The sequence below is a fragment of the Oryx dammah genome, unplaced genomic scaffold (assembly GCF_014754425.2).
Source record: "Oryx dammah isolate SB20612 unplaced genomic scaffold, SCBI_Odam_1.1 HiC_scaffold_22, whole genome shotgun sequence".
NCBI lineage: Eukaryota > Metazoa > Chordata > Mammalia > Artiodactyla > Bovidae > Oryx > Oryx dammah.
This window is the reverse complement of record NW_024070206.1, coordinates 36035130-36051320: the sequence shown is the minus strand read 5'-3', so window position 1 is coordinate 36051320 and position 16191 is coordinate 36035130. Positions and strand designations below refer to the sequence as shown.

At 45.1% G+C, this 16191-nt stretch overlaps 1 protein-coding gene across 1 annotated transcript in view; it reads right to left on the bottom strand.

Annotated features, from left to right (window-relative positions):
- The window catches only part of DSG2 (desmoglein 2), a 51464-nt gene extending 43535 nt beyond the window's left edge, over positions 1 to 7929 (bottom strand). Inside the window, exon 1 of the mRNA XM_040264794.1 lies at positions 7835 to 7929. Coding sequence (XP_040120728.1) covers positions 7835 to 7873 — 39 coding nt within the window. The 5' untranslated portion in view covers positions 7874 to 7929. The remainder of the gene's footprint in view (positions 1 to 7834) is intronic.
- Between the last annotated feature and the right edge of the window lie 8262 nt (positions 7930 to 16191).

The window sequence follows — 16191 nt, the reverse complement described above, 5'->3', positions numbered from 1 at the left end:
GATTCTGTGTCCCCATGGACTGCAGAACGCCAGGCTCCCCTTCACCATCTCCCAGAGCTTGCTCAAACTCATGCGCATTCAGTCGGTGATGCCATCCAACCATCTCATCCGAAAAGAATCTGACATTTTTGGAGCACCCTCCGTGTTCAGTATGAAAAGGCACACAGTGGCTGCTCCAGAAATGTCCAATTGTTTTTCCAATACCTGCCTTTCCTCTACTGTAGGCTCCACGACCGCGGGGCTGCTCACAAGCATCTAGAAGGCGGGTTGGCACACAGTGGAAGCATGGCTAGTAACTGCTGAATGTGTTCAAGTCGAACAAAAATTTACCCCTCACTCCATCCAGACATTAAAGATTTCTTCTAAACAAATGAAATTCAGATTATTATTCCAACTTCTTCCAAACATAGAAAGATACATTAACTCTTAGGTTTTTAAAGGATTCTTCTGTGTCCAAGGCATTGAGCAAGTTTATAGATAAATGGTACACTAATTCTATTTCAGAGGTTCAGTTTGTCAGGAGAGATAAAGCGGACATAGTTTCCCTAGTGGCTCAGACAGTAGAGAATCTGCCTGCAATGGAGGAGACTGGGGTTGGATCCCTGAGTCAGGCTGATCCCCTGGAGAAGGGAATGGTTACCCACTCCAGTATTCTTGCCTGGAGAATATCACAGACAGAGGAGCCTGGTGGCCTACAGTCCACAGGGTCGCAAAGAGGTGGACACAACTGAGCAACTAACACACACTTTACTACAAGAGGTTGTTGTTGTTTAGTTGCTTTGTGACCCTGTGGACTGTAGCCCGCCAGGCTCCCCTGTCCCTGGGGTGTCCCAGGCAAGAATACTGGAGTGGGTTGCCATTTCCTTCTCCAACATTACTATAAGAGGTAGAACAACTTCATTGTGGGAATAAAAGCTGCAAAAACAGTTCTGGGGAGCTCAGAAAAGGCAGAAAGGATCTCCTCTAGAGACTCTGGGAGAGGATGAGGGGAGGGAGCAGATGGGAGGTGGAAGGAAACAATCTGCTTTAAGGACTGTAGGTGTCAGAACAAGGAGAGGGCAAAGAACAAGAAAGGGTGGATTTTGACAGCCAGACCATATGAGCAGAAAATAAGGACAAAGCCTTGTGCTAAGGATCTTCACAGATCCTATAAGGATGAACTTCCAAAGAGGGATTCTATGCATTCAGAGCTTCGAGATTTTTTTTGGCAGTACTGCAGGGCGGGAGCCAGGAGACGGTTTGAGGGATAGGGTAGTAAGCCAAGGGAGATGCAGTGAGGACCGGAAATAGGGTCATGGTGCCCAGATGGATGGGTGGGGTGAGTCTTTATGGGGACCACGTGAACCCCTGGCAATGCCCTGCGTGTCGAGGATAGGAGAAGGTGGCAGATGGTGTCAACATTTTAAGTGTGAGTAGCTAGAAGCATGCAGTTCTCAGAGCCCAGGTTGCAGAGATGCTAAGGCAGCATCCTGAGCACCCTCCTTTGAGTAGGGAGGTGAGAGCAGACACTGGGCAGTGCAGCACTGCAGCTCACGGCGAGGCAGGGGTCACACGCAGGGCCCCCAGGGGGCACCCCACCAGCCACTGCTGCCACCGCCCACGCGCCACCTCCCACCTGTGGGTCATAGGTCCAGCATGTCCTTCTGTGCTGGGTCAGAAAACCACGACAGCCTCCCTGAGGTGAAGAGACCCCCGGCAGAGTACTATGCAAACAAAGGAAGGAGGAAATTGAAAGAAGAGCTGATTGGTTGGGAGCCTGCTATACAGAAAACCAAATATTGTATATTAGTGTATATATGTGGAATCTAGAAAAATGGGACTGATGAACCCATTTGCGGGGCAGGAATAGAGGAAAGAGAATGGGTTTGCAGACATCATGAGGGAATGAGAGTGGGAAACGAGAGAGTAGAAATGAAACACACATTACCATAGGCAAAAGAGCTAACGGGAGGTTGCTGTATAACACAGGGGACTCAACCCGGTGCTCTGTGACAACCTAGAGGGGGTGGGAGGAGGTTCAGGAGGGAGGGGACGGATGTATCCTTATGGCTGATATACGCTGTTGTATGGCAGAAACCAACACAACACTGTGAAGCAATTATCCTCCAATTAAAAATAAATTTTAAAAAATAAGGGGAAAAAAAAAAACGATGACTGGGCTGGGCCACTGGTGCCATTTCTTGGGGTCTAAGGAGACTGGATCTCTAACACGAGGCACTTTATGGGCCATTTATTTCAGTTGATTTAGTTTGTATCGTAGGGAACTTGGAAGAATAGCAGGATGGAGGTATTTTAGAATAGGGAAAATTGGACCTCTCACTTCTTGTCTCCGCCCAAATCTCCCTTCTCATTTTCCCATCAGCCAGGTAGCACCTGCTGGATTGATGAAAGGCATTCCCATGAAGGTGTGATTTTGAGACAAGACGGAGGGAAGTGTTTGGCACAGAGCAGGTAGGTGCTCAGTAATACCTGATGAGTAAATGAATGTATCAAGGCTTAATTTAATCAGCCTAGAGGATATTTGCATTTTAAAAAGAGGTAAGATGAATCCCTACTGAGAATCTCTTACAATCTATCACCATTTCTCACTGGGGGAGCTATTGGCATTTTTGATAGGCAAAGTTTTTTTGAGTGGCTTTTTTTCTTGAAGGTTCTGTGGATTGCTGGAAGTTTAGCATCCTGCCTTTGTAGTAAATACCAGCAGCATTCTGTGCCCATCAGGCTCCTCTGTCCGTGGGATATCCCAGGCAAGAATACTGGAGTGGGTTGCCATTTTCTTCTCCAGGGGATCTTCCTGACCCAGGTATCAAACCTGTGTCTCCTGTGTTTGCTGCATCAGCAGGCAGATTCTTTGCCACTGCGCCTCCTGGGAAGTCCCTTGTTCCCAAACCAAGCCTCCTGCCACGCTGCACACTCCCTCCACTGTACTGCTTGGGCTTTTCTGCCAGCCTTAGATCACAGCTTCCCAAATTCTGAAAGATCTCTGAGTCGACTACAATCTCTTCTTTCTCCACCCTTTCATGACCAACTCAACCAACATTCATCTCTCCATTTTCTTAATGATTTGAACACCTCCCTAAAAACACTCATTTGTCAATAGATCTTTTGAGGCTTCCTTGGTACCAAGAAGGCTGCAGGCTCATCTTTCTGCATGTCCTTCTGTCCTGCATGCTGTGTTCCAGCTACATGGGCTCTGTTCAAGAAACCATGCACCCTTGTCTTCAGGTCTTTGCTGGACACTCAGTGCCAGGGCCCCTTCTGTAGGTTCCATGGCACCATGTGTTCTGTTATCACTACTCTTTTTGGCATCACCACCTGGGATTTTGCCATTTACTTTTTTAACCAGACTGTAAGCATCATGAAGGCACAACACTTCTGGAGTTTTCTTCGTCTCCCAACGTCTGATACATTGTCTAGATTGAGCAGGGAGTTGCTAAACTGTGGTCATCTGTGGTTAGTTCTTAGCTAGTTTATTTTCTTGAGGGCATTGTTCATCTTATCATTAGACTATGGTATAAATCTTGATGTTCCAGCTTCCGTAACTCCAATCACCAAGCTTTACATATGATAAAAAATTTCAAAAAATTTAAAAAATAGTTTGAAATCAACAAAACAGTGCAACGTAATATGTGGTATACATCTGAAACTTTAAGATAAACTTAACTAAGAAAATAATCTTCCATCATATTTGGGCTATATGTTTGAAAAGTGTTATCAGCTGTTAAAATCTTTGGCACACTGAAAGATAGAAACAGCTGTATTTTTTGTTGTTGCTGTTTATTAAGAAATATTAAAATTGATCTAAAGTACATTTATAATTTTAATTAAGGTCTCTGATTTTTACTGCAATTTGGCAGTTTTAAAAATACAAAACCTTATTCAATGTGTAATTTCTTTATCATATAAATATTTGTATGCATTACTGATCAACAAACTATTTTGCAAAATTTAGACTGGTAATTCTCACTCTTATACCTGTCTGATAATTAAATTAACTGGAAAGTTTCTAAGGGCTTCCCTGATGGATTAGACAATAAAGAACCTGCCTGCAATACAGGAGACCTGGGTTTGAACCCTGGGTCAGGAAGGTCCCCTGGAGGAGGAAATGGCAACCCACTCTAGTATTCTTGCCTGAAAAATCCCATGAACAGAGGAGCCTGGCAGGCTACAGTCCATGAGGTCACAAAGACTCAGATACAACCAAGTGAAATTTTCTAGCAATATATATTTCTGAACTTTAGCCTTGGGGATTTTAATTTATCTCATCAGATATTTCTAATGATCAGGGAGAATTTAAACTCAATTATCATGTCTTTTTGCAAAGTACTTTCCCTTAATTTTATAACTAAAGAAATTTCTGTTAAAGAGTTGCCATTTCCCATTAATTTTTAGGAACAAAAACAGATGTGAAATCATACATTTCTAAAAGTCCCTGGATATGATAATTTACTCTTATAAGCTTCAATACTTACCATATCACTTAGATTTTAATTTCTTCTAAAATCTGTCATCCACTTGCATATTAGAATCTGAAGCACAACTCCAGTGTTACTGATTATTTATAAGCAGTCACACCTACTTGTTACAAGTTAAATTATGTCTCTTAAAAGAAGATATATTGAAGTCTTAACCCCAGTACATCAGAATATGACTTTATTTGGAAACAAGGTTTTTGCGGATTTAACCAAGTTGAGGTCATTAGTGTGAGTCCTGATACAATTGTTGCTGTTGTTTAGTTGCTAAATTATTTCTGACTCTTGCAACCCCATGGACTATAGGTCACCAGGCTCCTCTGTCCCTGGGATTTCCCAGGCAAGAATACTGGAGTGGGTTGCCATTTCCTTCTTCAGGGGATCTTCCCAACCCAGGGATCAAACCCGCCTTTCCTGCATTGGCAGGCACATTCTTTACCACTGAGCAACCAGGAAAGCCCTAAAGCTATGCTATGGCTATGCTACTGTAGCGTCTTTCCTACATCCGTAATTCAAAGGAATACTAAATTTCAGTTAGATAATGAGACTGGACATGGAATTTATTCCCAGCCATGTCTAAGGACCTTCTGAATTCTCTCCATGGACCATTTGGGACTTGGTAGATCCCATGCAAAGAACTCATGGAAAGCAAAAGTTCTCTGACTTTATCTACAAAATTGCTTCTACTTCCCATCTGACAGCAGAGTTGGGCTCTATTTGTGTGCTAGGTCTGTGAGTGCCACTCGGCATCTTGCTTCTGGTTTGTCTCTCGGAACCTCAGAAGAAAGTTAGAGAACACACATCACAGACTCAGCAGCTAAGGTTCAGCGTATGATCTAGCACGAACAATCAGCATTTACATGAGATTTGAAAGAAGTGAAACAGAAGCCGTGTGTCTGCTCTTCTTGCTGGCAAGCACAGATGTGGATGGAGCTGGGTCTTTGCAGTCATCTTTCTCTAGCTCTAGGGTCCATCTAGTAAAATCCATATTAGATTCCTGAGTGCCAAGATGTAGGGTCCTGGGACATATCGGTGTTATACATCCTAGCAAACGTGGCATGGTTCTGGAGCTGGCAACAGAAGTAACACTCCGATCTGTCTGTTTTCACATTGTGGGGTGGCAGTGTGGGTTCCTGATCACGGGAGGGGCAGCAGTTCCCTAAGTGCTTGGGCTTGGCTGGACGGCTCTGAAGCCATTACTGACAGCTCAGAATGGAGTGCTTCCTCAGTCTTTGTCACACGGATGCAATGGACACAATGCCCTTCCTGCGTTAACTAGCCAGAGTGAATTCTGTGATCTGCAACTGAACTCTGACCCACAGACACTACAATTTATATTCCTTTCCATAAAAGACCCATGTCCTGGAGAACTACTTCTGTTGGCATAGATGCTTTTCAAATATTCTTCCCTTAAATCTATAATTCCAATTTCAAACACATCAGGGGCAAAATGCTGAACTGCCCACTGTTCTTCGATCAAATATAAACACACTCAAATTCGTATCATTTAAAGTACTACAGAAAATACAAAGAACTGTCCAAGAGTTTTGCTTATTCAATTAGTTATAATCACTTTTTAAAGAGGCGGTCAGTTCATGCCCAGTAAACAAAAAATACTGAATTGCTAGAGTAAAAAATATGCCGAAGTTATCTACCTATTTTTCTGTAAATGTACTTTAATTGGTCTGCTTGTTATACCACTTGAGGATAAAGGCAATTTCTTTTCTAGGATTTAATATTTAAACTTCAAACTGAGCCAGGTGCTATGCTAGCGTGAAAATTTCCTTTAGCTAGGAAATACAATGAGGCGGGAACTAGTTGCTCTGTTATTCTGAAGGCCAGAAAGGAAACTGCAAATTATCTTTGAAAAGTTTTACTAACAAAATAAACTTGAATTGAACATCACCTCAATGACCTTAATGACTTGGGCAAAATGAAATAAAAAGCAGGAAAATTAAACGGTGTGACAAAGATCTGCAGGTCCTAAACAGCTCACAAGTGAGAATTCACTGAAATTCCTAGACTGTATTAGCCATGTTTCTTCTTATGTGATAAATATGTGTGCTGTTGTTCAGTCTGTAAGTTGTGTCTGACTTTTACATGAATACATACATATAAAACCCACAAGGGGAAAATGTCCTTCCTTCATTGTAATTCTGGGATAGAGAGAAGGCAATCTTTTGGAAGTCAGAGAGAATGTACTTGTATTTTTTTATTTTTACCATTATATAAGAAAACAGAATATGATTTTGTACCTAATCTCTCTGAACACACATTTAAGTCTCCGTAAGGTGAAGGCAAAGCTATATTAGGAGGATAAGTGTCACTTTATCAAAACCCATTTGGCAAGCCTCTTCCAGAGTCAAGTACGTCTCAGTCCTGTCCAACTCTTTGCGACCCCATGGACTGCAGTCCTCCAGGCTCCGCTATCCATGGGATTCTCTAGGCAAGAATACTGGAGTGGATTGCCATGCCGTCCTCCAGGGGATATTTCTGACCAGGGTCTCCTGAATTGCAGGCGGATTCTTTACCGTTTAAGCCACCAGAGAAGCCAAACCCTTTAATTATGCGCAATTCCCTCAACAAACAGAAAAATGTATTTAAAAACCAATCCGAGTATAGAAGTAAAGCATAAGAAATGCAGATCTAGAGAGCGAACACTGTTTGCCAGTTTTATAACCTCCGAAAACCCCATCTGACTGTTGCGCTGCACGTCGACTTTCTGTAATCTTTTAAAGTAAAAAAAAACCTTAAAACGATTACATATGTTCATTACCTTCAATACTAGGCGATATTTTATAACATCAACTTTGTGAACTTTAAGTTGTAGCTATAGGTGGGTGATTTGAAGCGTAACGTGGCTTTAAGAAAAAACTAAACTTTGTAGAATACATTAGAGAAACTCTCTGGGGCCCCTTTCTGCAGTCTCAGAATACAGGTGTGTTCCCCAGGTCACTGCCGCGCTCGAGCGGCGGGAGCCCGGGGAGGTAGGCACGGCCGCCGCCTCCATGTTGCGGTCGGAGGAGACTCGGGACAAAGCCCGGGTCTCCAGGAAAGGTGTTCCCGCCTCAGGGCTCCCTGCACCCGCAGATCGCAGATCCAGAAACGCGCTGGGGCCTGTGTGCGACCGCAAGAGAAACGGAACTGCAGCCCGGTTCCCACCGGCCGCCCGGCCCCAGCGGAGCCGCAGGGTCCCCGCTCGCGGCCGCCTGCCCGGCCCTCTCCCACCTCGGGGCACAAAGAGGGATCGCCGGGCGGGCCAGCCCTCCCTCGGCGGAGGCGGGCAGGTCGAGGCGCGGGCCATGTGCCCGGTGCCGCCCCGGCCCGCCCGGGGCTCCGTGCCGCAGGCTCCCCGCACTTACCAGGAAAAGCAGCAGCGCGCCCTCCGCGCCCCGCGCCATCGCGCCTCCGCCGCCAGCTCCCCGCGTCCCCGCGCGCGCGCGCCGGCTCCTCCCCGGCGCCCCCGCCCCAAGGGTCCCCTCCCCGGCGGCGGCCGCTCGGCCCTGCCCAGAGGGGCGGCTCCAGGTGTGGCCTCCGCTAGAAAATGGAGCCCGGAGCCGGACCGAGCGGCTCGGGCCGAGGTGGGAATGGCGCGGAGGAGGGAGGCGCCCGGGGGACGCCCGCCCCGCGCCGCGCGCGCACCTGGAGCCGTGACGCCCCGGGCTGGGAACTCCGAGCGACCGGCCCCGCCCCGCCGCCTCCCCTCCCCGAGCCCCTCTCCGCCGAGGGCGGCCGGCTCTCTGCGCCCGGTGCCGCCGTGATGACGTGCGCCGGGGGGCCGCGCGCGGGCCCAGGTGGCGCCGAGGAGAAGGACGAGCGACGCGCGGACCCGTGTCCTCCCCGCGGCCTCCGCGCGGCCTGCTGTCCGGGGCCAGCTCTCCGGGAGCGAAGGTTCTGGAGCCGGATTCCGGTGGTGGTCTCCGTGAAGGCTTCTCACCTTCTTCCCACGGCCCCTTCCCACAGGTTTGCCGCTTGTCTGACTCAGGGAGAAACAGTTATTAGAAGAATCACAAAGGATCCCAAGGAACTTTTTTTTTTTTTTTGGACCCCTTGTTAACTAACCTCGACTGGGAGAAAAGTCTAGAAAGGTTAAGGGAAAGGCACACTCTTCGCTGTATTTACAAAATCACAAAGCGTCACTAGGAGTCAGAATCCTCTAACCCATAGTTATTTAGCTGTGACCTGGACGACCTTTTTGTGCCTCAGTTTCCCGATCTGTCAAATGGAATAGATACCACACACCCCACAGAGGGGGCTTCCCTCATAGCTTAGTCGGTAAAGAATCTGCCTGCAATGCAGGAGCCCCGGGTTTGATCCCTGGGTCGAGAAGAGAAGGAAATGACAACCCACTCCAGTGTTCTTGCCCGGAGAATCCCAGGGATGGGGGAGCCTGACGGGCTACAGCCCACGGGGTCGCAAGAGCTGGACACGGCTTGGCTACTCAGCCACCAACAAACAGGGCTGCTGTGATTAAATCAGAAATACCTTTATGATGCATTCTATAGTGTCTAGCTCCTAGAGCACCGGATTCAACTAACAATGATAGTGTGATTGTTTTTGCAAGCGTAAATATTAAGTTGAAGTCTTCTTGAAAAACAGAAGCTCTAGAATAAGCACCAGATTAGGAGACTTCTGCTGCTGCTGCTAAGTCGCTTCAGTCGTGTCCGACTCTGTGCGACCCCATAGACGGCAGCCCATCAGGCTCCCCCGTCGCTGGGATTCTCCAGGCAAGAACACTGGAGCCGGTTGCCATTTCCTTCTCCAATGCATGAAAGTGAAAGGAGACTTCTAAGAAAGTCTAATTGTTGACACTGACCTATTGGAAGAGCCTGTAATAGTATAAAGGGTTGATTTGCTACTATAAAGAGATGTTTGGCATCAAAGTTGATCGACAAAGCAGAGTTCCCTTTGTGATTAGATGTACCTCCCTCTCTCTTCGCCAGTGTCTCCTACCCTTTCTCCATGTCTAATCTTGCCACTTTTCAGGATCCAGTACAATGGCCTTAATCCCTTTCTTCCTCAGCTGCCAAGGACCAGAACCACCTTTTACTCTGTTTGTTTAGGGATTAACTGGCCAGTGACTTTTCTCATAGTGTTACTTAAGGGTCAGCCGCTAAATAGAGGACTGAATGTCTAGGAGTGTCTGCTTAGTTTTTCGCTGTTTGCAGTGCCTGGAACAGTGCTGAGTACCATGATAGACTTTCAGTAAATACTGGTCAGGTAGCTGAGTCAGGAGGGAAGAATGTCTTCTAGTTTCCACACCTTTTTATTGAATTACGTGTGGATGGTAGTATACCTTGGAGATAATTTTCATTCCCCATCACTGCCAGGAGGATTCCTAATTAAACAAGGCAGACTTGACCAAAACACTCTCAAATCATCCCTGGAAACTATACATACATAAAAAAAGAAAAAAAAAAGTGAAGTTGCTCAGTCATGTCCAACTCTTTGCGACCCCATGGACACCAGGCTCTTCTGTCCCTGGGATTTTCCAGGCAAGAGTACTGGTGTGGGTTGCCATTTCCTTCTCCAGGGAATTTCCCGACCCAGGGCTTTCCGTCTGAGCCACCACTTGATCTTAGCCAAAAGGCCAAGAAGTGTAAGTCCTACCCAAAATGAGTGCTCTTGCAACTGAGTCCTATAGGCAAGTATTTATGCCTCATTATCTAGAATGTGATCTGTTTAGTAAGGAAGATAATTGTAGCTTCCAGAATGAGAAAAGCTAATGAAAATTGTATTTCTGTTGGATTATTTACTCTCCCCTGGAGGCTGTCAAAGGCAGTTTAAGGATGATGTTCCTCTGTAAGACATGTATTGCAAGGCTTTGAGAGATGTACAATCCAGTGCCATTGGATGACATTCTTGAATTAGCTCCTCTTTAAAAACCTGTGACTGAAACCTATGACTCAGTGAGCTGAAGGCACTTGGAAGTTAGATCATACACAGCTCATTCTCTCACTCCTGACTTCTTTCTGCTGGCATGAGAGTCAATCTATTTCATAAATCTCTTTGTACAACATCAAATGCCATTACCAATGACATGCTGATGGCTTTAAAATGAATTAACAAGATATGAAAGATTACTTACAGGTTTTTCTTCCTCTAAATTAGTTGAACATTATGGTAAATGTACTTTTCTTAAGACTTAATTTTTTAAAGACATACTTGCAATACATCAGTTAAAAAATGTACTTTGTGCAAATAATTGGCTTTAACATTTATATATATTCAAAATATCTGTGTTGTATTTCCCAGCATATTTTGTTTCACATGTACACAAAAGTGATTATTAGCTTATTAGAATCATCTCTTAGTATTATCTAAAACAAAAATGTTATTTTAAAAAAAAGGCTTTATAAAGATCAATAAAAATTAATGTGTCCCCTTTCTACCATCACCTCTTCCTTACTCCCCACCCACTCCAGCATTTAAAAATCACTTTATAAATCATCATGGTGTAAATGGCTAATGATTTGATAGATGACTGACCATTTAATTCCATTGAAAATCCCAATGAGGGTATGTGTTAGAAATAACATCTAAGAGGTGCATGCTGAATCTGCTGCTCTTCTATGACATGCCTTAGCAGCAAAGAACAGAAATGTGTGGCTGTTCCAACATGAGAAATGGTTATCATGGCTGGGAGGCTTACTCATACGACATTGATTAATAAAGGGTATGTGTAACAGGGAATATAGCCAATATTTTATAATAGCTATAAATGGAGCATAACTTTTAAAAATTATGAATCACTGTAGAGTATACCTGTAACTTATATAACGTATCAACTGTACTTCAGTTAAAAAAAAAAAGGTTACTTGGATAAAGGGAAAATTTATGACATACATCGAGGTCAATAAAGTAAGAAGGGTGAAAAAAGGAGGAAATTGTTTTCTGGTTTAGTTATACTTATTTGTTTCTTCATTTATTCAAACTGAGTTTGTTTACCAAGCATTTAATTTGCATTTTATTGGCAATACAGATAAGCAATCCAAGAAACAAAAATAGATGCCTATGAAATAGTATAGCTATAACTAACATAAACTTATTGATGCAATGGTAGAACTCTGCATGGTATGAAGCAAACAGAGGGAAGAGAGTAGTGAACTCACGCTTTGGACGGTGAGGTTGTGATGGAGTGGTATGGTGAGCTGACTCTTAAAGGATGAATAACTGTGAAGGAGACATGACACCAGTCAGGACAGAGTCACTCAAAGCATAAATGCTGCTGGTGAAGAGTTGGGGATTCATGAAGAGTCAAGAGTTTCAGATTTATCTGAAAAAAAAAATTTTTTTTAATCATATTGACAAAATTGAATTTGAGATATAAGAGCAGTATCCAATGAGAAAAGTCTTACAAGTAGTTTGAAATGAGAATACAATTACAGGACGATTTAGGAGGCAGAAAAAGTTACCTAATTTTCTTTATCTTTGGCTGTTGTTTCTCAATACGTTTCTTATTCTTTGCCTACCTGCTAAATGCTTACGCCTCTTGAGTTCTTTCCTTTCCATCTTTTCTTACTTGGTACCCAGCATGACTCTGTAGCCACTTGCATTGTGCAAATCCTTCACAGCTTTCTCTCCTGAGCTTCAAACATGGGACATTACCCTTTGGATATCTCATAAGGATCTCAAGCTATCATCATAACTTTGTAAGTCACTCATTCATGTCTAACTCTTTGCGACCCCATGGACTATTCGACCCCTGCGACCCCATGGACTATACAGTCCATGGAATTCTCCAGGCAAGAATATCAGAGTGGGTTGCCATGCCCTTCTCCAGGGGAGCTTCCCAACCCAGGGATCGAACCCAGGTCTCCCCCATTGCAAGTGGATTCTTTACCAGCAGAGCCACCAGGGAGGTGCTAACAGAATACTGACAAACAGCATACTGATAAAAAAGATATCCCCATCCCGCTATACCTCTCCAGCTCAAGCTTGCTACTTCCTCCTATGCTCGGTCAACTTGACCACTCAAGCCAGGAACCCGAGAATCATTCTCAATTCTTCTTGTTGTATTCTCTGCAATTACTGTACTTTCATTCTCTGTGGCTCTGTTCAAGATGATTCACAGAATGTGCATCGCAGCATCACTGTGATGTATGGTTAATTCATTCATGTCTGCTGCTGTGATGCCTCTTCTTTCCCAAGATGGTTACTTCTTTAAGAGCAGAGGCTATATCATATTCATAGTCGGCCCAGACTTCTGTATCCAGCACATATAAGATGATCAATAAAGAGTTGTTGAGCCAAGCCCACATAGAAGGGACTAATTACAAGTGAAAAAGGAGTATTGTAGGGGAAGGTATTTGAATATATCCACTCCGGATGTATTAATAGTGGATCTGGCCAGAAATCGGTCTGGGATTGTGTGTGGGGGAGTTACACACATGCATACAGGCATGCAAACATATGTACAGGTGTGTTGGTGGATGTTTGTGCATTTCCTCCAAGGATGCTACAGTCCAGGAGCAGGAGAGAAATGGCAAATGGTGGGTGTGAGTCAGAGTTTCAGAGTGGCCTGACAGAGGTGTAAGTGTCAGGATGTGGTGTCTCCAGGGTTGAGTGTGGCAGGAGGGGTGTGGACAGAGCAGAGCTGAAGGAGTTCAGGGACAGGTTAAGAAGAGAGTGTGTTAGCTGCGGGTAGAGAAATGGCAAGGGATTGTCCACCCCCTTAATCCTAGAAAAGGAGTATGGTCCTTTTCCACAGAAGCCAAAGTAGGAGTGACATCACAGACATTAGGTGTCTGGGTGTTGAAATTGTCATGGCTTAGCTGGACCAAGAACCTTAGGCAGTGAGAGGGGAGAGCTGGGTGACTTGCAGGTGAGGGATGATCTCTTAATAACAGGGTGGGAAAAAGCGTTGCTGCCTTTCTGAGCTGGGACTTGCAGAGTAATAATCAAAGCCCAGCAGACTGCAAGCCCATGGTCTACTGTAGAGAAACCAGCACGTCCTTGGTGAACAGTCACCGCTCTGTGCTGCAGCAACAGTCAGCCCTGGGAGCACAGCCACGGAAGCCAACACCCTGCCCGAGAGATAGAGAGCCGCATGTGGTGAGTCACGGGCTGGAGCTGAGCTGTTCCCCGCAGGCTCCTCCTGTGAGTCAGTAGATGAGGACTGACTCCTTGCATGCAAAGTCCCGAACCAGATGACTTCAGGAAATTGTCAGCAGTGTTTGTGGACCAGAGAATCAGAGGGAGACACAACAGGGGCAAAATGAAGACTTGACTCAGCAGAGAAAACAAAGTTGTCTGTTTTGGGGTCTAAGTAGAGTGCTGAACTGACATCATGAGAGATTTTTTTCGAAATACATCATGCACTAGTTTTACAAGGTGATGAGACTATAATAGTCCTCAATTGAGGTGTGTTCAAAATAGGGATTGCCTAGAAAACCTCGGCAATGTCTTGATGGCCCATTAGAATGCCTCACCCTCCCACTAAGATCTGAAATCCCTTAGCTGAAGGCTCCCTTGACGTGCATATTCCTGGGAGGGTGGTGTGCTAATCCTTATCAATCATTTACATCATAGCCTGACACCACAAATATACCAGGCAAGCCCTACCTGAGAGCCCTTGTCCTCTCTGTTCCTTTTCTCGAGAAGGTTCGGTTCCAGCCACATACAAGGGTTATTCCCTCGCTCTTCACTTCTCCTCAAATATTAGTTTCTCAGTGACATCTTCGGCTACCCATATAAAAATTATAATAACTCCCACCCCCAAATCCCCCCACTGACCTTTCTTACTTCATTTTTCTTCTTGGCACATTGCAACTTAAAAGGCTGTACATTTACTTATTTATTATCTGTCACCATTCATTAGCATGTAAACTTCCTTAAGGCTGAGGTCTTTACCTGTGAACTGCTGTGGATTCTGGTGGGTACTTCCCTGGTGGTCCAGTGGCTGAGACTCGTTACTCCCAGTGCAGGAGGCCTGGGTTCGATCCCTGGTCGGGAAACAGAGCCGACATGCTGCAACTAAGACCCAGCACAGCCAAATAGATGAGATGGTTGGATGGCACCACTGACTCAGTGGACATGATTTTTGAGTAGACTCGGGGAGTTGGTGATGGACAGGGAGGCCTGGTATGCTGCAGTCCATGGTGTTGCAAAGAGTCGGACACGACTGAGCGACTGAACTGAACTGATAGATTCTGGTGGCTCAGATGGATAGATTCTGGTGGCTCAGATGGTAAAGAATCTGCCTGCAATGCAAGAGACCTGGGTTTGATTGCTGGGTGGGGAAGATGCCCTGGAGAAGGGAATGGCCACCCACTCAGGTATTCTTGCCTGGAGAATTCCATAGACCTAGGAGCCTGGTGGGCTACAGTCCATGAGGTTGAAGGTCAGACATGACTGAGTGACTAACACACACAAAACGCAGATCACCTAAACAGTGCTTGATCAATTGTAAGTCTTCAGTTTGGCACCCCACTCCAGAACTCTTGCTTGGAAAGTCCCATGGACGGAGGAGGCTGGTAGGCTACAGTCCATGGGGTCGGGAAGAGTTGGACATGACTGAGCGACTTCACTTTCACTTTTCACCTTCATGCACTGGAGAAGGAAATGGCAACCCACTCCAGCGTTCTTGCCTGGAGAATCCCAGGGATGGCAGAGCCTGATGGGCTGCCGTCTATGGGGTCGCACAGAGTTGGACACGACTGAAGCGACTTAGCAGCAGCAGCAGCAGCAACAGTTTATACTAGTTCAATGTGTGAACGAAAGAATAGCAAGTATATTTTCAAGGTTATTTGGGAGGAAAGGGTGTGTGTGTGAGAGAGAGTGTGTACATGTAAAACGAAAAGAAAAGAGACTAATATTCCTGGAAGGATGTAAATCTCACCAAACTGAGGTGGGAGTGTACTGGAAGGTCTCCAATTCTGTGGACAACCTCCCCCCACCACACAAATTTATCCCAGACAAGCCTGCTAGGGCTTCTTGAACCATGTCAAGTTGGAGGAGTTCAGAGGCCAGTGGAGAGTGTTTCCGTGTTCTTCCCCTTCTTCGAGACTCCCTTCTTTACAGGAGGGACAAAGTGCAAAACCATAAAGCACATGGAAAACCCCTTTTCCCTCTGGAGATGAACAAAGCTAGCATTCATTCCCAGAGCCTGGCACTTGGGAATGTTGGTTTTATCTCCCCACCTACGTTTTCTGAAAAACATCTCAGAATAAATCTCTAGCTTTGATTTTACCTTAGGGTTTGTTTATAAGAATTCTTGGAAAGATAAGGGAAGTGGCTGGGGAATAAGGGTGGAGAGTTTGGTTGCTAATAGCAGCACTGAAGTGGTGCCCATCGCCTGTGAGATGCGAACTGTAGGGCTTATGGGCAGTACAGGAGTGTTTACTGAGAGTGTCAGACATGTTGACCCAAATGTGACTAATGAGCCTCAGGAGGAAGACCCACCAAAACAACCCCCTCTGAAGACAGAAAAGAATACTGGTTTCTCAGCAGTTACCTCAGTCATTTGAACAGGTAACATTCTTGCATATCAAGAAAAAGTGAGAAAGAAGTGATACAATGGCTTTGGAAAAGGTGGATGTAAAATACTGGCTTTGAAGTTCTTTTCAAAGCAGTCCAATGGATGATTATAAATACTTTAGCAGAGAGAAGCAGAATTTCAAAAATAAACAATTTCCATGTTAAGGAGAAAGCAAGGATTCAAAGAAATTAACTCATTTTGATTTACTTTCCGAACTAACCTTGTTGGTGCTTCTAAAAA